The sequence below is a fragment of the Varanus komodoensis genome, unplaced genomic scaffold (genome assembly GCF_004798865.1).
Source record: "Varanus komodoensis strain SLA01 unplaced genomic scaffold, ASM479886v1 scaffold11, whole genome shotgun sequence".
Lineage (NCBI taxonomy): Eukaryota > Metazoa > Chordata > Lepidosauria > Squamata > Varanidae > Varanus > Varanus komodoensis.
In genome coordinates, this window is record NW_025335317.1 from 1 (window position 1) to 19,641 (window position 19,641).

General features: G+C 48.3%; 1 protein-coding gene across 1 annotated transcript; it reads right to left on the reverse strand.

The window, feature by feature from the left end:
• Positions 1–834: 834 nt before the first annotated feature.
• PLAU (plasminogen activator, urokinase) lies at positions 835–18,391 on the reverse strand. Its single transcript, XM_044420133.1, has 11 exons — positions 18,290–18,391; positions 14,188–14,314; positions 13,219–13,276; positions 12,717–12,821; positions 10,640–10,814; positions 10,153–10,244; positions 8,211–8,406; positions 6,396–6,541; positions 3,891–4,031; positions 3,540–3,685; positions 835–2,907 (listed from the first exon to the last, which is right to left on the reverse strand). The coding sequence occupies exons 2-11, from the start codon at positions 14,242–14,244 to the stop codon at positions 2,719–2,721; spliced, it is 1,305 nt and encodes a 434-aa protein (XP_044276068.1). The 5' UTR covers positions 14,245–14,314; positions 18,290–18,391; the 3' UTR covers positions 835–2,718.
• Between the last annotated feature and the right edge of the window lie 1,250 nt (positions 18,392–19,641).

Sequence of the window (19,641 nt, forward strand, 5' to 3'; positions counted from 1 at the left end):
CCCGGCGTGGCCAGGGAGCCCCGGAGCAGGGCCAGGCGAGGAGCAGCCGCCGCCGCCGCCTTCGGCACCCCAGGAAGGGTGCGCGCCCGCCTGCAGCGCCCTCGCATGCCGCGCGTTGAGCAGCCGCAGCTGAGCCGCACCAGCCTCCGTCGCGGGCCCCCACGGCTGGCCTTAAGGAGACGTGCCGCGGGGCTCGTCCCTGGATACAGGCGCAAAGTTTTTGCTCTGTTTTTCCTTCAGTACAATACTGTCAAAGGACTAACCTGTCAGTCTGTCATAAAAAGATAATAATTTGCTTCTGTTAGAATTGCAGATAAATGTCAGTTAGAAAAAAGTGAGCTGAGAAAGTCGAGGAACAGATGAGCGGGCCAGATCCTCAGTTACTGCCAGTAATTGTTCCTGGGTCTCGGCCTCGTGGCTGCAGGATGGAGCGGGGCCAATTAGACCGTTTGCAGTAACGATTCAGTGAGGGCCCTGCCCACTTTGTGCATTTCACATGTTGTCCACCAGAGGGCAGCAAAGCACTACGGTGAAAAGACTGACTCCCCGCCTCGCAGCCAAGTCTTTCCCTACTTTGACTGTAAAATTCACCAAACCCTAACCCCAGCCCTAACCCTAACGCCAACCCACCCCTACTCCCTAACACATCATCCCCAATCCCTAAAACCTCAAAGCCTGGTTCCTGAGAGCAGGAGAACAAGGGAGGGTCCAGGAGCAGCAAGGTGTAGCGGACGGGGAATCAGCAATTTATATCAAGCAGATAAGTCTCAAATTATGAGATTAACAGTAACCTGAGGTATCAAAGGCAATAAAACCAAGGGAAGTCTATATATATATATAACTGTAATATTTTATTGACTTTTTATACTTACAGTTTATAAAGAATAAGTTAAAGTAAAATTATTAAATAACAAAAGGGGGTCCAGCCCCCAGACATATATTACAAGTTCAATCAATAAAACCATCTTTGAAAAGGAAAATTTCAGCTGCAGGTGTTTTTATGAGGGGTCACCCATGCCTCATGTTTGCCAAAGTCCACCCAAGTTCAGAGTGTGCATATATACAACTCTGCAAACTCAGTAAAGGTTAGCGGGAGGCTTTCTGATGTTTAGACAAAGGCAGGACATCCCTGAGAATGAAAGAACCTGACCTTAAGACTATGATCACATCTGTTTTACCAAATTACATTGCTTTCATAACCCTTCAACTGTTGCCCTAGAGAATTCTGGGTACTGTAGTTGGTGATACTTCTAAGCATCCTGTCAGAGATCCCCAGCTCCCTCCCCAGCACTTCACAGGACTGGTTTCCAAGCTTCTCCTGGGGAGACAGGGGGAGACAGCTTAGCTCTCTGGTTCCCATTGTACCCTGGACCATTCAGCAGGGTGGGCAAAAGCAGGTGCCTGGGTGGCTCACTCAGCCGTTCCTGGCACTCCTGACTGTTGGTCATGCTGGTGGAGAGTTCTGGGAGCCGAAGCCTAAACACACGTGGCTCTCTGCCTGTGCCCCCCCCCCAAGCACCAGTGGGTCTGTAGGAGCATCATTTAATCAATTTGTTATAAAACATTGGCAGCTGAAATCCTGTTACTGTTCTGCACACAGTCAGACACATGACAGGAAGACTCGTTAAGAAGGGAACCGGGGACCCAAAGAGAGGCTTGAGTGGCAGTGGGCAGGTAAGGTGCAGGTGGCTGTGGTTGAAATACATTCATGGAGACTCTGTATTAAAGCATGGAACTTTTATCTCATGCTTCTCAACAGTTCCAGTGAAGCTATATTTACACCAGGTTAGAGATGAGGATACCTTTCAGTGTCTATTTTCCTTAAAAGCCAAATGTTTATTTTACTTTTCTAAAAGCTTCTTACAGACAGCAATACTTTTCTATTGCTATCTGTTAAAAGCTGGCAACTAACATTTCTTCTCGTAGTAAATTATTTCAAAACAGAATTAAAAAGGTAATAATGTTTAACTTAAGAGTATAATACTATTTTTCATGCTTGGCCCCAATTACTTTCAATGAGGTTTCCACTGGTCCCCTTGCCCCACAATTATGACTAAGAAACTTTCTGCTGTGCTGCCCACGAATGAGAGCTGGTGTTTTCATAGGAAAGACTAGTCTCGGTTCTCTACTTGCCTATGAACTCACTGAGTTACACTGGATTACTATGACTAGCTTGATCGTAGAACCAGTCCAAGCTGTGCCTTGGGGGTGATAACATCATTGAACATCAGTGAAGCAAGTTTTTAAACATTAAAAACTGATAATGCAATCCAGAGAAGGTGAAGGGCACTTGGGTATCATTGAAATCAAGCTGGTAATACAGCAACATCTTTAAGTCCCATTCCACACAATGGGACAACTGTGTTTTCCTGGGTGGCTCCAGCCATTAGCAAGTTCATAGCTAATTTTAAAGCTCACCAGAAAACCTAGTAGCATGATTTAAGGCTAATTTCTAGAGATACTGTGACACATAGATCATATGGACTGGCAAAACATTTCTTAATTAAATGTTCCCAGGGGACAATTTTTGTTCACAGTGAAGGCTGGAGATTTCTACCCCAGACAAAATGGCATTAACGTCACAAAATTAACCCTGACAGGAAGCTAAAAAAATAACTGCTGAGGAAAAACCAGCTCAGAAACAGGATTCACATGGTGACATTATTTGGCTCAATTTCCCTGAGTTTGCCATTCATGTTGCAAAGAAAGTCCCTCTGTTCATTTAGGAGGGTAGTAACTTCTGAAATGGACTCCATTTATGTGCGATTCGATCCATGGGAGGTACTTTGTGACTCTCGTGTAGACTCCGGGCTTCTCCTTCTCGGCACAGCCAGCACCCCAGCTGACAATCCCATACAGCACCATCCTGTCATTGGCCTCACAAATGATGGGACCACCAGAATCTCCCTGATGGGTCAAAACATAGGGGGGGGGGGTTAGTATTCTCCAGTAGCAATCAGGATGGGTTAACCTAAATCACAGGCTAGACAGCAGTTGAGCAGTTGAGCAGATTCATGAGAGGGGGAGAAAATGAACAAGAGCGAAAGTCTTTGCGCGTTTGGCCCCAGTTCCCCTGCTCACTGGGGAACTGTGCCAATTCCAAGCCTTTCTCCCGTCTGCACAAGTGTGGGGCTGCACCCAGAGTAATCTAGGGGATTCTGGTCCTGTGCTTATGTGTCTGGAGTAGTGGCCTCCTTCTGCAACTTGAGGCATGGGGCAAGGAAGGCAGCACAGCAGCATCAGAAAGTGCACCCAGGAACCCACCCCAGTGGAATCACTCATAAACATGGAAACATAGAAACCGAGTGAGTCAGAAGGGTCTCCCGGGCCATCTAGTCTGACCTCCAGCACCAGCCGGCTCCGCTCACGACATGCCCACCGTGCAAAGCGCTATGTCTTGCTGCAAGATGCCTGCGATGGTGGAAAGGTTGATTCTAATTGTTTAAGTGATATGTTAGGGAGTATTCTGCTCACATGGCTGCATTAGCAGAGACCATTCTGCTGTCCTGCTCTTTAAAATGACACATATGCAAACATACCTTGCATGAATCCGTCTTCCACTGGGGATCTCCAGCACAGAACATGTTGTCATTCACAGTCTGACCCGCGTAATATTTCTGACACATGCTCTGTGATATCAAGTGCACGTTCGTTGTTTTCAGAATCCTGGAGTAGTAAATGCTACCTGCAAACAAGAGACATGGACTTTGTGTGAAAAGCTTCTCAGTGACACGTGACACAGCTGAGCACAAAGGAAGAACTTCAGTGTCTACCCAGATTTCCTCACTGTTGCTGTTGCTTTTAGGTAGGCCTCAAGAGAATTGCTTTGACACATGCCATAAAACTCGCATTTGTTTGAAAAGACAGAAATGGACTATATATCTACTTACTCCTGCTTTCTCTTCCATAGCCAGAAACTTCACACTGGAAATTATCTCTCAGCGATAACCCTTGAGATGGCAAACAGATGGTTTTGACGGTGTCAGTCTCTTGGGCACACTGGCCAGAAGAAGATCTGATCCTTATTAAGGCTAAAAGTGGAACAAAGAGGGCATGTTATGTAAGCGTTCCTACATTAACTCTGATCAAAACAATAATGGATTTCCAGAACTATCCATTCCAACTGCTTTTCCAGATAATGACACATTTGAGCATGTTTGCTCACCTTCATTCGTTGTGCCCCTTTTAATGCTAAAAAAGATCAGGATCAGTATTAGTTGTAAGAAACAAACTTAGAAACATAGAAACAGAACGAGTCAGAAGGTCATCTAGTCTGAGCCCCAGCTCCAGCCGGCTCCGCTCACGACACGCCCACCATGTGGACGTCCAGCCTATCTTTGAACACCCTCAGTGATGGGGCCTCAACGACCTCTTGTGGAAGCCCTTTCCATACCCTCAGAGTCTTAACCGTCCGGAAGTACTTCCTGGCATTCACATTGAACCTTGGTTCCCTGAGCTTTGCTCCATTGCAGCACGTCCTGCCTTCCTCTGCAGGGGAGAACAGGCCTCTACCCACCTCCGTGTGACATCCCCTCACATACCTGTATGTCGCCAACAGTTCCCCTCTGAGTCTCCTCCAGGCTGAAGAGACCCAGTTCCCTCAGTCTTGCCTCATCCCCATCCCCTGCAAACCGGCCACCAACCTTGTGGCCCTACGCTGCACTGACTCTAACCTGGCTAGATCCTTCCTGTAATGAGGGGCCCAGAACTGAGCACAATACTCCAGTTGCAGGCGCACCAGAGTCGTATAGAGCGGCAGTAATACCTCTCTCGATCTAGAAGCCACACTTCTGGCTATGCAACCAAGGGTGGCATTCGCCCTCTTGACCACCACATCACACGGCCGACTCATGTTCAGTCTGCAGTCAACCAGCACCCCGAGGTCCCTTTCCCAAGCGCTGCTCTCCAGCCACTTGTCCCCCAGCCTGTACTTATGACACCTACTCCTATGCCCCAAGTGCAAGACCTTGCACTTATCCACATTGAACGCCATCCTGTTGTCTCCTGCCCACTTCCATAGTCTGTCCAGTTCCTTTTGGATCTGGAGTACCTGCTCCTCAGTTGTGGCCACTGCTCCAGTTTTAGTATCGTCTGCGAATTTGATCAGCAGACTCTTCACCCCTCCTTCCATGTCATTGATGAAAAAATTAAACAGGATCGGCCCCAGGACAGAGCCCTGGGGGACCCTGCTTGTCACTGGCCGCCATCCCAGTGATTCCCCACCAATGGCTACCCTCTGCTTTTGGTCAGTCAACCATGCCCTAATCCACCGGACAGTGCTTGGTCTATCTCAAAACTCCTCAGTTTCTCCACCAGGATATCATGGGGCACTTTGTCAAAGGCCTTGCTGAAATCCAGGTATACCACATCCACTGCACCCCCTCCATCCAGCCACCTCAAAACCTTGTCGGAGAATCCCACAAGGTTTGTCCGGCAGGACTTCTAATGTGCAGCTTCCTTTCTCCAGCAGAACCACCTTGGAATGGTCAAAGGCATTTCCAGGGAGGAAAAGGGATGGGGGTTCTCCAGCCCATGGGCCCGATGAGGTCTCCGGGGGAGCCCGACCCAGTGCGGCACCTTCTTCTCTAGCCCCCCCCCCCCCCCCCCCCCCCCGCTGCCATGGAAGGAAAGGCCCTTCGGCACATTTTGCCGCTTAGCACTGACAAGACTCCCCTCCTCACGGTGCTCTCACTGAAGAAAGCGCCCTCACCTCCATGCAGAGCGGTGGGGCCGAGAGGCCAGGCGGAGTGACGAAGTCCTGCTTCCCTCCAAGCTTTCATGGCCTGGCCAGTCCTGCTTGCCTGCCTGCTGCCAAGCATCTGCTCTGTGAGGGAGCACGGCTGCTGACGCGCCCCGCTTGCCTCTGGGCTTGGCCCTGCTCATGCCGCCTCCTGGCAGACACTCCAGCTGGGGACCCGGCGTCTGAGGTGCCCTTTGGACTTGCCGCCGGGTGTTTCCCCCCTGCCTTGCCCTGTGTAGACACACAAGGGAGTGGCGGCTTTCTAGATGGCATTACTGATGTTCCCCCAGATCAGCCAGGGACTTGCCAGGCCTGGCACTATTAACCCCCAGCCTGATTTGGTGGACTCTGCATCTCCCCACCCCACCCCAAGATCTTTCCAGAGACTGGCTGGAATATTCTGTCCAAAACTGAAAGTGAACAGACTGAACTCATTTGTAGGGGAAAAAAGGGAACACATTCTTGCCTGTGTTGTTTTTGAACGATTTTCTTAATTCACCGTGCAGCCTGCTAACATGGAAATGAGGTCGTTGCACTGGAACATGTGAACTGGGGTGTTCTGACCCCTTTCTCTCTGAAATGTGCCCTTATTTTGCATAGAGCTCTTGTAATACATGCCAGTGATGCAGAAAGAAAACGTGAGATGCCACCTTACCGATGTCATTGTTGAAGTCTGTGGTTTGATGTGAATACGCCTCGTGAATGATCATCCTGTCCACGTTAAATTTTTGTTCACTCAGAGTGGTAGCATTGACTGCTGACTTTCCAAGAAAAACAGTGTACCTGGATATGTTGGGAATGCTGAAGAGAAGACACAGGAATGAAGACCTGGTTTTCAGAGAGGTTTTTGTTGAGATGTTTTCATGCTTCCCTTACAGTTCTCGTGCTGCCACCTTTCCTCCTGCCTGACCACCGCCTCTGCCCCAGGACAGCCAGGCTATGGATTCAGCATGATTAATACACATGAAGTACATAACTTGCATCTTTCTTCATTTGAGTCTCCTCATATTTTTCAGAATGGGAGAGTGGATTTCCTGTATCCCTGCCATTAAAGCTTTTCTCTATTCTACAAATAATTAAAAAATGAATAACACCTTATTCTGAACCATCAAACCATAAATATGCCAGCACAAAATATAGCAAGGTGAATGAACGGATGTTATAACAATCAGTTTGACTTTTCAAACGCTTGTAAAACACTTTAAATCTGTCAATTCTCCATCTTTCTTGTTTAGCGCACACAAACCACATTCACTTATTTGAACTGCCAAATCTCAAATGTAATAAATCACTTTTATTAATACCACTCTTATTTTTTGGAACTCAGCGGGTTTGACCTCCAGGTAGGTACTTATGGGGTGCTGGCAAGAGCCAGTTTTGTGTAGTGAATGGGGTGCTGAACTGGAACTTGAGAGATCCAGGTTCTGGTCATTGCCTGACCATTGAACCTTACGGGTACAGCCTAACCTACCTTACAGGGCTCTTCTGCAGGTAAAGTGGGGAAGAGGAGAACCCGGTGAGCTGTCTGGGTTCATTGCCAAAGAAAAGAGGTAGGATGTAAAAGTAATGCAAAAATGAAGTAAGAATAATTGCGTTGTAATGTGTAATTAACTTCCTTTAGAAATCTGGACAGGTTTCTTTCTGTTGCACTAGTGCATTTCTTGGGCTGTGTTACAAACGTCTTATCCACAGGGCTAAAATACTGACCTAAATCCAGATTCAAAGGCATGCAATTGGCTGGCAGAAGTGGACTCATATTCCACATGGCAGCACTTCCAACCCCTTGAAAATGCAGCCTTGGCAGATATTTCAGTTATGTTTCTTAAATAACAAAGCAAACAGTTCATGGCATCCTACTGTTTGCGTTTCTTCCTCTTTTTAATGGCATTCAAAAGCAGCTGATACATGAAGACTTGGTTCAACTATTACCAGCCACAGCAGGATCGTTATAGTACGATACCAGAAAACACAAGATAGGGCACCCCACAAACAGGTGGTTTCTGAAACCTGGAAGGTGGCTGTTGCCGAAAAACTAACACAACATAACCAGCCGCTCAAGGGGTAATCAAGCAGGACTTCTTAGAAAAACGACTCCCCTTCACGGCATACAGTAATGAAGGTCTGAAAACAAGCACACAATCCTGTATTTAGATGGGGGTAGAAACTAGCAAGACTGATGACTGAGACATTGTTTTGTGCCTGAACAGAGCTTAAAATGTATGCAGATGTATGTTCAGGGACAACAGTTCTTAAATATGTATAGAATCTATGGTAAATAAGGTAGAACAGGTTATGTGTGTTGATGGTTTTGTTATAAAACTGTTAGCCTGTATTTCTCTAAAAATGCTTGTTTCAAAAGCACATGAACCTCACTTTGTACTGATGTTTTTACATCGCTGGAGTTGACCAAAGGACATCAAGCTAGAAAAAGAACAAATCAGAAGCAGAGAAGGAAAAAGGTCGTGCTTACTCTTTAGGGAAGCAGTGTGCTGCTGTGAGAATCCAGCACGGATCTATGAGGCTGCCGCCACAAATAAACTGACTTGGCGTTCCCGGCCTGCTCGACTGGAAGATGGCCGCCACCCAGGGCTGAGAGTCGATGCTTGCCTGGTGCCCACCAACTATCTTAAAGGTCTTGCTAAAGCTCCTCTGACCACATGTGGATTCTGCAAAAGAAAGGAAGGGAGGAAGGCCCTCAAGGACGTGCTGGTCCAAAGAACGCACCAGACAACACACCGTTTGGCTCTTCCCTGAGATCTCGGTGGCAGTGGGATCCTGCTGCACGTTTTGGCTGACCCCATACAGGTTCTCTTGGGGCTGCCCAAACACACACCTTGGGGAAGAGATTAAGCTAGGGCCCCTCTACCTGATCTGTGAATTTTCCATTGGCAGCACATTTTTGCCTGGCTATGTTGTCAACATTAATCCCCAGCCAGAATTTGCCTGTTTCCAACTCGCTTTGCTCGATTCCTCGGGAGGCGATGGGCTCTCCCGCACCAGCAGCACTCAAGAGGCTGTTGGGCAACCATCCGTCAGGAATGCTTCAACTTGGACTCCTGCCCTAAGCAGGGGGCCGGACGCGATGGCCTCGTAACGTGACCCTTCCCGCTCCACTGTCCTATGATTCCATCATGAATCAAGCCGTCTTTACCGCCCCAGTGGCAAAGTGAGCTTCCGAGCCAAAGCGGGCCAGAATGGATCCCAGGGAGAGGGAGACAATTCTCCAGGGCATCCAGTAGGAGCGACAGCTGCTCTGGCAACATTGCAGCCCTGGACTCCTCCTGCTCCTTTTGAACCTGCTCAGTCAAAAGCCCCCCGTGGATTCTCAGGCATCCGATGTCCTCGCAGAGCCACTTTTCCAAGGGCCCTTTGTGCCTGGGACGCAGCAGCATTGCCATTCTAGCCACAGCGTAGGAGTGATTGTTATTCCCTTGCTGCTGCCGCCACCAGGTAAGTTGGAGTGAAAGGAAGGCTCAAGTTAGCGAGCAAGTATTCACAAGCCTGCTTCATGAGTATCCAGGTCTGGGGGCTGCCCAAATGAGTCTAACGAAAAAGGGTTTTCTGCATTCCGTGCGTTTGGAGAAAAGCGGTGGGGTCTATTTTCAGCTGGAGCGAGTGTGGGTGGCATCCACTCTTTTTTAAATCAGAAGGAATGTCATAATGCAGCCCCCTAATTGCAGCTTGCAATGCAGCAGTCCAGGGGGCATTCCCCTGGGCCCAGATCCCTGTTCCCACCACAATCCTGCTTCACTCACACACCCAACTGTGCTTTCCATACATGTCTGAGCCTGTCCGAGATTACAGGACCCAGCATGCTTTTCATAAGTGGCCTCCTTCCCACACACTGGACATCACAGAGCACCAAAACTATCCAGGCTGTGATAGCAAATAAAATCCACCACGTCCACAAGAACCTTGTACGTGTAATTCCTTTCACATTTTTGCTCACGTTGAGAATTGTAACAATTAGCTGTACCTCTAGGAGAAGTATGAAACATCTCTAAATACACACAATTTCTTCATCATTATACTTGTCTTCACTCAATTCTCAGGTTTGCTGCTCAGCCTGATTCTTAAAAGGTTTTTGTTTTTCTCTGTTGTATAGGACTTTAGTACTGATTAAATTTATGGCTGAGTAAAAATAGGAAAGTGCTTCCTACAAGCACTTTTGCTGCACCTTCAAAGATTATCCTCTGAACAGGCTCTGTCTTCCCTTAGCAATAATATCACAGCAAAATCTGACTGGCTTACTGTTCCCAGGAAAAAAGACCTGCAGGCTAAAGAAAGCAGAAGCTTTCTGGATAATCAAGAGGCTGTGAACCAAATGAGTAAAGTTGCCCTGCTAGGGAACATTTTGGAACTACTGTCTCCCTGAACCTACCTAGGTGCTGGTACTCTGAAGAACAACTTACCTTTTTTACACTCTGGTATATTGCAAGGTGCTGAAGAAGTCCGATAGGCCCTCCTAACGTAACACCAAGGCTTAGATCTGCCATCTGGATTTCTGGAAAACAGCAGAACAGTGCTCTGGGGAATACTGATCCTCACGTAATACCAGAAACTGCCTGTGGAGGTTAGCGCAAGCTCCTTGCGCCAACTTAAGGCTTACTAAAGGCTCCCGCAGAGCCCCAGCCTCACAGAACACAATAATCATAGAATGCTGGAGCTGGAACTGGGGCTAGCCTGCTCAGTGACAATTCCCCACAGTCCAGGCGAGAGGGCGGCCCTGGCTGTTCTGGTGAGGATAAATTATCTCGGCCTGGAAGGCTCACTGTTTCGTTACAGTCTGTTTCGTGTCTGGCATTCCTGGAGAGTGCTGGCAATAGAGCTATGGGGCGGGGAAATGCCAGGTGTGACGCGGCTGCACCCCCATCGCCAGCTTTGCAGCGGCTTGGTTACCTGCAGTAGTTGTGCTTGCCCAGCCCCAGTTCCACGGCGCCTGCTACGCCCTCGTTGAAGGGCCATCTCTGCAGCAGGGGGGAGTCCCACGCCACGCACCGCTCCTGGCTCTCGCTCTCCGATGCGGTTCCCCTGTAGTCTTTCCCATTGCTTGTATAGCAGCGACTTTCGGCATCTGAAGGCGAGGCAAGGCAGAATGTTTGCCAGTGCTCACTGACCACTGAGAATGGGTTGCTGCCCATGCCAGATCGTCCACTGCCACTGTTCTAACTTCCAGGTGGCTTACAACCAAATTATCAGGCAACCTCCTTTGTGGACTGTGGGAACACTATCGACATAATATATCTTGATTTCAGCAGAGCTTTCAAAAAAGTGGCCCATGACATTCTGATCAGCAAACTGGCAAAAAGTGGGCTAGAAGGAACCACTCTCAGGTGGATCCACAGCAGGTGACAGACTCCGATTCGGAGTGCCTCTCAATGGCACCTTCTCAGGGGAGAGGTAACAAGGGGGGAGGGGGTCCCACAGGACTCAGGCCTGGATCTAGTGCTCTTCAGCATGTTTATTAATGAAGAGGTGCAGGGAATGCTGATCAAATTTGCAAATGACACAACATTGGGAGGGATAGCTAATACCCTGGAGGACAGAAGCACAATCCAAAGTGATCGTGATAAGCTGGAGCGCTGGGTTCAAAGCAACAAACCTTCAATATGGATAAATGCCAGGTTCTAGAAATGCAGTTAAGAAATGCGAGATACTTGATTCAACAGTGCTGCAAGTGAGAATATCTTGGCATTGTCATAGATCGCAGGTTGAATGGGTCCACAGTGTGATGTGGTTACAAAAAAAAGCTAATGCTATATTGGGCTGCATTTATAGAAATCATATGAGGAACTTCTGAATCATATGAGGTCCTTATTCCTCTCTATTTGGCACTAATTAGGCCCTGTCTTGAGTACTGTGTCCAGTTCCAGGAACCATACTTCAAAAAACATGCAGACGAACTGGAAAAAGCTCAGAGGAGGGCAACAAGGATTATCAGGGGCCTTGAAACAAATGCCTGAGGAGAAACGAAAAGAGCCGGGCATGTTTAGCCTTGAGAAGAGAAGGTGGAAGGAGATGTGATAGCACTTTTCAAATATCTGAAAGGCTTTCGCTCAGATGAGGTCCAGGTTCTCCTCTCCATCACCGCAGATTGCAGAGCCTTGAATAAAGGGCCTCAGTTACAGTTCCTGAGTGTTGGGGCAGTTCAGCAGTGGCGCTCGTCACGCAGGGAGGTGGGGGCTTCAGGAGTCATTCAAGAGCCATCTGCCAGGCATGCCTCAACTTGCAGTCCTGCACTGAGTGGAGAGTTGGACTCAGTGGCCTTCTAGAACCCCGAGAACTCTACCATTCTATGATTTGATTAAATATTTAATATAGAACATGGTAATATAGAACACACCAGTATAGATGGTCATGCTTAACTTATCCAGCCACTTATGTCAATGGTGACAACTCATTCCTACATTACACTACAGAGAACTTCAGCCTTTGGGAGATATAGAAATGAAATAATATTGTTTAAGAAGTGGCAACACCCTAGCACATCAAAGTTAGTGGTGGCAGAAGAGATAAACTCACCTGTTTTAACTATGCTTTAATTTTTTTCTACCACTATTTTATCTATTTTTTATAATCTTCCTGGTGATTAAAAAAACCCTTTAACCTTTTAAAAAAGACCTTTAAAAAAGCCCTCTGGCAATCAAGAGGCCTGACCCCCTTGCCTACACATGTTCTGCGGTGAGCCAGTTCTCTGCCCAGCCCCGGCTCCCAGTGTCCTGGGCACTCAGGCTGCCTTCACTCCTGCCTGTGTATAGGAAAGGTCGATTCAATACAAGGAACTCTGGGACTGCTCTTTTCCCTCACTTCATAGCATTGAAATCTTAGCCACAACGTTTTTTGTGGGGTTGCAGGATTCTGCGCTTCCGTGTGTCTGTGGGACAGACGAAGGGAAGGGCTTGTGTTTCAAGGAAGGGAGCAGAGAAGAGGGGCTGTTGATTCCTGTACGAAATGGAAACGTCATGAAGTATTGTACCTATTTCACAGTGATCTCCGCTATATCTTTCCGGGCATAAGCAGCGTTTAATTCCAGAAAACAGGTAGTAGGAGATGCATGTTCCTCCATTCATACAGTTACAACCTGTAAATTACAGTAAAAGAAACATAATACTGTATGATAGTTGTTATATGACCATGCACAACTTTTTGTTTAATTGTTTGAATTGTACACGGCCTTCTGCCAAGAAAAATGGTAAATAAGGTAGTTTAAATTCATAAAGTAAATCTGATTAAAACAATAATAAAACACAGTGTTATTAAAACACAAGTAAGAGCCATGAGCTAAACCTCACATGCCCCCAAATGCTTACGACAAACTCTGACCGGCTCACTAGCATCACTTTGGCCCATTTGTTCTCAGAGCTGCTTTTCCTTCGACAAAGGGACCTTCAGCATTTTGTTACAAGTGTGCAACAAATCATTTGGCCCTTTAGCAAACAGTTTTCATACAAAAATTTAAGCCACAAAGGTATATTTACCTTGATGTCCGTATTTAGCTTTGCTTGCTGGTTCATACTGCCTCTGCCAATGGCGAGCCTGAGAAAGAGACAAAACAGATTTGCTACTTTCAGGAAATTATGTAAAGGGGATATTTGTGCACAGCAGTTCCTAAACAGCTTCTTGTGATTGGCCTCTTGATATATGAACTCAGTCACTATTTCCATCTGTTAGGAAAACTGAGGTTGATGGCCCAGGATGCTTGATGGGCTCTGCTTTGCTATGCCTTAAGGCCGAAGCAGCAGTAGCAAATCCACCAATGAACAAACGCTCTTCAGAGTACTACAGCATCCATTATCCAGGTTCCGATAATAGCTGATTGGCAAGCAGGTCCAAGCTGCCACTATCCAAATGCTCCAGGCCAGAATTTGAACCTTGGCCAGAATTTGAACCTTGATTTCTCTAAAGCGGAGGGCCCAGTTCAGCCTCAGAGAAGCTACTAGGAGCCCTGTGGGAGAGGCGAGTGGAACCAAGGCCCAAAGGGATGGAAGTAAAACTATCAGTGGATTGTAACTTTACGGCCAGTCACTAAGCTTTAGGAGAGACATTTCAGATTTCCACCACGGGTGGACAGGAACGGCACAAAAGCCAGAAAACTGCCCAACGACTGGAAAGGTAATTGGAATTGGAGTAGGACTTGGAGCACCAGGTGAGAACAGGAAGGGGTCCAGAGCAACTGGCAGGGATAGAAGAAAGCCAAAGGGGGTAAAAAAAGATGGGGCTGGAAAGGCAACTGAGATGTGATGGGAAAAGGGCAAGAAGAGGCACCCACGACCAGAAGGCGTAGAGAGAGCGAGTGCTTAAGTTCACATGTTGCTTTAAAATAAATCTGTAAATGATTTGGCTGGTTATTACATATGCTAAGTGTCTTTCGTGGCACGGGAAATGCTCAAAAATGGAAATAAGCACAGGCAGTTGCAGTTGCAGTTCCTGCTAGTTACAAAACTTACCGATATGTCTGTGACAAGGACATTCAGCATTACAGAGACGATGATGAACGACTTCATTGTGTTGGGTAATAAGTTCCTATTTTCGACTGTCTGGCCCACTTCTCTGGTTCTTCTTTTTTGCTGCTTTCTGTAAACAAGAAATAAATAAATAAAGTGGGATTATAAGATGGGGCAAGGATTGGAGCAAAATCTGAATATTCTTGCAGTATGTGTATAAATGGGGTCGCAATGGGTCGGACACGACTTTGCGACTAACAACAACAATAATGTGCATAGGTTTGTGAGTAGTGGCGGGGAGAGCTGGCAGGCTGATGGGCTAGGCCGCTTTTCTTTGTCCATTCTGAGCTCCGACAGAAATGAGGCTTGTCATGGGAGCCCATCTAAAGTCCCAGCAGTTAAAGTCAGGTCCTGACCTTCCTCAAACCCTTGTTCTGTCTTCTCTCCCAACAGATGATACATCTGGTGATCAAACCACAAGGCTCTGTTAGGATGGGAATGAACGATAGCAGGAGTCCTCAAACCTTTTGAATAGGGGGCCAGTTGAAAGGCTGCAGTGACCGTTGCGGGCTGGTGAGGTGGGGGTGCCTGAGGACACGGGCCGGTGAGGTGCTGTCGGGCGCGCGCGAGGCAGCATCGGGTGTGCGGGTGGTGGCTTGCTCGCTTGCTTGGAGATCTCCCAGCGAGTCCAAAACCATCCCTGAGCGAGGGAGCCACCACCTCCCCGCCCACACTATGAGGTGGTGGCGAGCGCGTGCGTATGAGAGGCAGGCGGTGGCGGAAGCTTGCTCGCTCGGAGACCATCTCTGAGCGAGCGAGCCATCACCTCCCCGCCTGCGCAGCAAGCGAGCACGAAGGCGGTGAATGGCGGCATGGGCTGGATGGATGGCCATGGTGGGCCGGATCCGTCCCATGGGCCATAGTTTGAGGACTGAAGGCAATCATTTAGTTTTTCCAGAAAGTTGAAAGCATTGTCGCCATGATAGTTTCCACAATAAACAGGTTTTGTAGGTTTCTGTAATATTTAAAAAACCTACAAAAGCAGTTTGATCAGAGATTATAATAGTATAAAATAAATGTGCATATACTAAGGGTAATGGTGTCTACATTAAGTAACTTTTAATTTTCTAAAATAATTCCTAGATTCTTAGACTCCTAGAACAGCAGAGCTGGAAGGGGCCTATAAGGCCATTGGATCCAACCCCCTGCTCAATGCAGGTCTCCAAGTTAAGCATCCCTGACAGAGGGCTGTCTTGAACCACTCGGTGTGGGAGAGCCCAGTAGCTCCCTGGACCAGGGGTCGGCAACCTGCAGCTCCGGAGCCACACGTGGCTCTCGAACCCCTCGGCTGCAGCTCCGTCCCTCAAAACAGGCGCCGGCACAGCCGCCGATCTGCTCCAAGCTCCACTCAGGAAGGCAGCGCTAGCTAGTTAGGTAAATCAGCTAGTTAAGTAAATCGCTACATTCCTTCTATTGCGGAGGGAAAGAGTGGAACAAGCTTCCTGCAGGCTCTCATGCTACTCAAGCCCTGCTGAAAAGATTCTCTTTGTCCCAATGTCATCTCCTTCCTCTGAATGTTAAAAGCTGCGCTTGGGACCTGTCACAATTCACAGCACTTGACTGTTTATCTGCTAATCAGTCAGTAAACACACCTATATCTGCGACCTGCCTGCCCAATTTACTGAACTTTCCCCTCCCATCCAACCATGGATAAATTCAAGAAAAGAAAATTTTCTGAAGAAAACCGAACGTTTGATGGTACATGGGTAGATTCATTTGCTTTTACTGCTGACGAAGTTATGGGGTTTGCTGTTTAATGCATGCAGCCCTTTAGCACTGACTTTGACTCTGCAGGAAGCTGTTCTCCTATTCAAACTATATGAAAGGAGTCCTACTAGTTTATAATGTAAGATTAAAAATAACAGTTTTTAGTGACTGAACAAGAGCTGCAGCTACATCATAATGAAGATATACATAGCATTAAGGTAAAAAACAATACATGCAGTGCTATCTTCATTTTAGATGTCAAAGAGTTTTGCGGCTCCCGGTGTTTTCTTTTCTGTGGGAAATGGGTCCAAATGGCTCTTTGAGTGTTAAAGGTTGCCGACCCCTGCCCTAAATCATTCGCTATACTGCCCTAACAGTCAGGAAGTTCTTCCTGATGTCCAGCTGGAATCTGGCTTCCTGTAATCTGAGCCTGTTATTCTGTGTCCAAAGTCTCACAGGGCCAAGTCCTGCTCTGGCGGCATAGGCAGCTGCTTCTCAGCCGCTTCGGTCCTCTTTTGCATTCCTAAGCTTCAAGTAGCTGGTAGTCTTTCTAGGGGTGTTAATACAAATGTTGGTATCATCTTTCCCTCTGCCTTCACCAGGCTGACTTTAGCTCACTTAGCGAAACACACCACAGCTCTGGCTTCTTGTCCAACTGATCCCTGAGCTGGCCGTCTACCCTAGAGCACCCTGCACTGGCTTCCACCAGTCAACATGGAGAAGGGCTGGAAATCCACCAGGACCCTCACCTGGGAAGCACTTTTCCACTAAGAGGCTGGAGCAAAGTCTGCACAGTCTATCCAGAGCTCCGCAGAACATTCATTTCCCCACCCTGCCCATGTGCAAAAACCAGAGGCGGAACACCCACCCCAAACGGCAGTGAATCAAGCAACACCCACTGTTCATCCACATACGAACTCTGCTGCCTCATCTCATTGCTTAGCTGCATTTGCAAATCATCTGTAAATGTGTGTGTGTGTGTGTGTGTGTGTGTGTGTGCGCTCCTCTGCATAGGTATGTTGACTTCATTCCTGGCTAGGAGGCACACTCTGGCCAGGTGGCAGCCAGCCAGTCGTGGGGGCACATCTGGGGGCAGCTGCGGCTGGTGCAGCCCTTCTCCTGGCCAGGTCATCCATCTACCCGCTGAGGCCCCCACAGTACAAGCAGGGCGGCAGGGCCGTGAGGGCCCTCGTGCGGCTGGCCACGTGCACAGGGAGGGTCGGGGTGGACTTCCAGCAGCTTTCACTGCAGTCTTCTCTCCCTCGCTGTTCAACGGCTCTGCTGCACCACCAGCACCGCTGCACTGGCACCTCTCTGAATGTGCCCCGGCCTGGCCTGTGCAGGGGCAGACGGCTGCGGTTGGCGGGACGCTGCACGCGGAGCCCAGTCCATGCACCAGGCGGTGACCAAGCCCTTCCGAGTGGGAGGCCAGAGTGGAGCGCCTCCTCTCTCAGCTAAGAAAAAGCAGTGGAATTTAAGAGGCAGGCTTTTAACCTACGATCAGCACTGGTTTGGTTGCTACTGTACCGGTGCCTTGGCAACAGAGCACTTGGCCCCCGAAGTGGACCCCACCGGATGATCACGGAGAGGCACAAGGTGCAAAATGCAAAGGGAAAACCCACTTCTGTGTCTTTCGCGCCCAGTTGAGGTTCAAGAGTTGGCAGCAATAGAGAGGAATGTCCCATCCCAAAAGAATTCTGCTTGTAATTAGAGACAATGTAAAACAAAGCAGCCTAAAGCAACGAACAGTGGCAACCAGTCTGGACCTGTAAATCCACTGAGATTGTATTTAGCTATTAATAGAAGGAAAATGGCTTAGCTGTTTGTTTAAACTTTTAAAAACCTGCAAACATTTGCACTTTCCCTGCAAGCTAATATTGCTCCTGGCCTCTGTCGGCGTCAAAATCAGAGTAGGCTCTAAATAGAATGTTTTACAACAGAAAAACAGTATAACAAATACACCAACACCACAGCCTATTGTGCACTGTCGTAACTGAATTTGGACAAGCACACACATATTTAGACTTCTTCTCCATGTATCTTCCTTCAGTCTCTACTGTTTTACAGCACACGAATGCAATTATGGCTTGTTCCTTGCCTTAAATCCCCCAAAGGGTGGGCTGTGTGTTCATAAAACTCAGTCTGGATCCCACAAGGCTGCCCCAAACATCAGTGCAAACCTCCTGCGAGGGGCTCGTTATGGGTCTGAGATGAGTGGAAAGAGCAGCGAGCCCCTGAGCCCTCCAGGGCTGCCATCATCCAGCCAGGCTCTCCAAAAGCATCGCCCATGGCCGAGCTGGCATTTCATGTGCCTAAGATTGAAAGGTGGTGCACTTACCAGCCGAATGACAGGCAAAGCCTGCACCGTGTTCTGTGCAATTGCAGTCACCTCCGCACAGGGCTTCCCCCGTCGGTCCTTTCGTAGGCTGAGCACTGCTCGCTTTCTGCGGGTTGTGCAGAGGAAATGAGTCTATATAAATGCTCAGCTTGCGCTCCGATTGGGCGGCTGCAGCCTGTGATGCATTCCGGCCCGATGACAAGAACGATGCCACCCCTTCGCCTGAAACTCCGCACGCTGGGAGCAGAAAGGCAAGCAGGCACCTGGTTCTCTGCCAGCAGAGGCTGCTGCGCATGACTCAGTGGGGAAATTCTGGGGGGCTGCAGCTGCGACCTCACCAGGAAAGGTGCATTAGCTCTGCGCGGCACCCGCCTGGTGGTGGAGCCTGAGGCAGACCCTCCTCCACATACGCGCCCTTTTATCAACATCCATTCTTGATTAAGGCATCTTACAAACGCGTTGTTTGCTGGAAGGAGAAATTGACATTTGCTGCTATGATCAGAGACAAAAAGACAGATTAACTGATACGATAGGAGCCAACATGATAGGAATTGTAGTAGCACACATCTGCAGGGCACCCAGATGGGGAAAGCTACTTCATGCGATGGAAAAGGAGGCATCCCTCAAACAGAAGATGGCTCAGGAGCATTGTGTGCCTCAAGGGATGCATTTATGCGTGAATAATGAGTCTCTGAATAAGACACTTTTCTCTCTAGAGATGAGGTGCCAGGAATAGCTCTGCATTAGTGTTTATATGTATGTATGTATGTATGTATGTATGTATATGTAATGTATGCATTATATTTATATCCTGCCTTTTTTCCTTCCAAGGAACTCAAGGCAACTTACATAATGGAGAGCCAATTAGGCTAATTGAGCTGGTTATACAAATTGTGAATAAATGACTAAGCCTCTCCTCCTGGCAATCCTTTTCCTTGCAAGGGCCCTGCGAGGTAGGCCAGGCTGAAAGTCTGTGCCTGACTCAAAGTCACCCCGTGAGTGCCATGGCCAAGAGGGGAGTAGCACCCGGAGAGCCGGTCCAGCACTCTCACCACTGTGCCACACTGTCTCATCTCCCGTTGTAGCGGAAAATGGGGCAGCAACACCAGCAGTGCATGGCGGCGCTCACAGGGTCCAAACTGGCCTGGGCACAGTGACTGCATGGGGCCCTTTGCCCGATTCAAGGAGCACAGGAAAGTTCCAGGTGCGCGCGGGGAGGGCTCCTTGCCACGAACCCTTTGCTCTGCTGGCAGCTATGCAAAATCTGCACCTCATACCATGTTTCCCCGAAAATAAGACCAGGTCTTATGTTAATTTTTGCTCCAAAAGACACATTAGGGCTTATTTTCAGG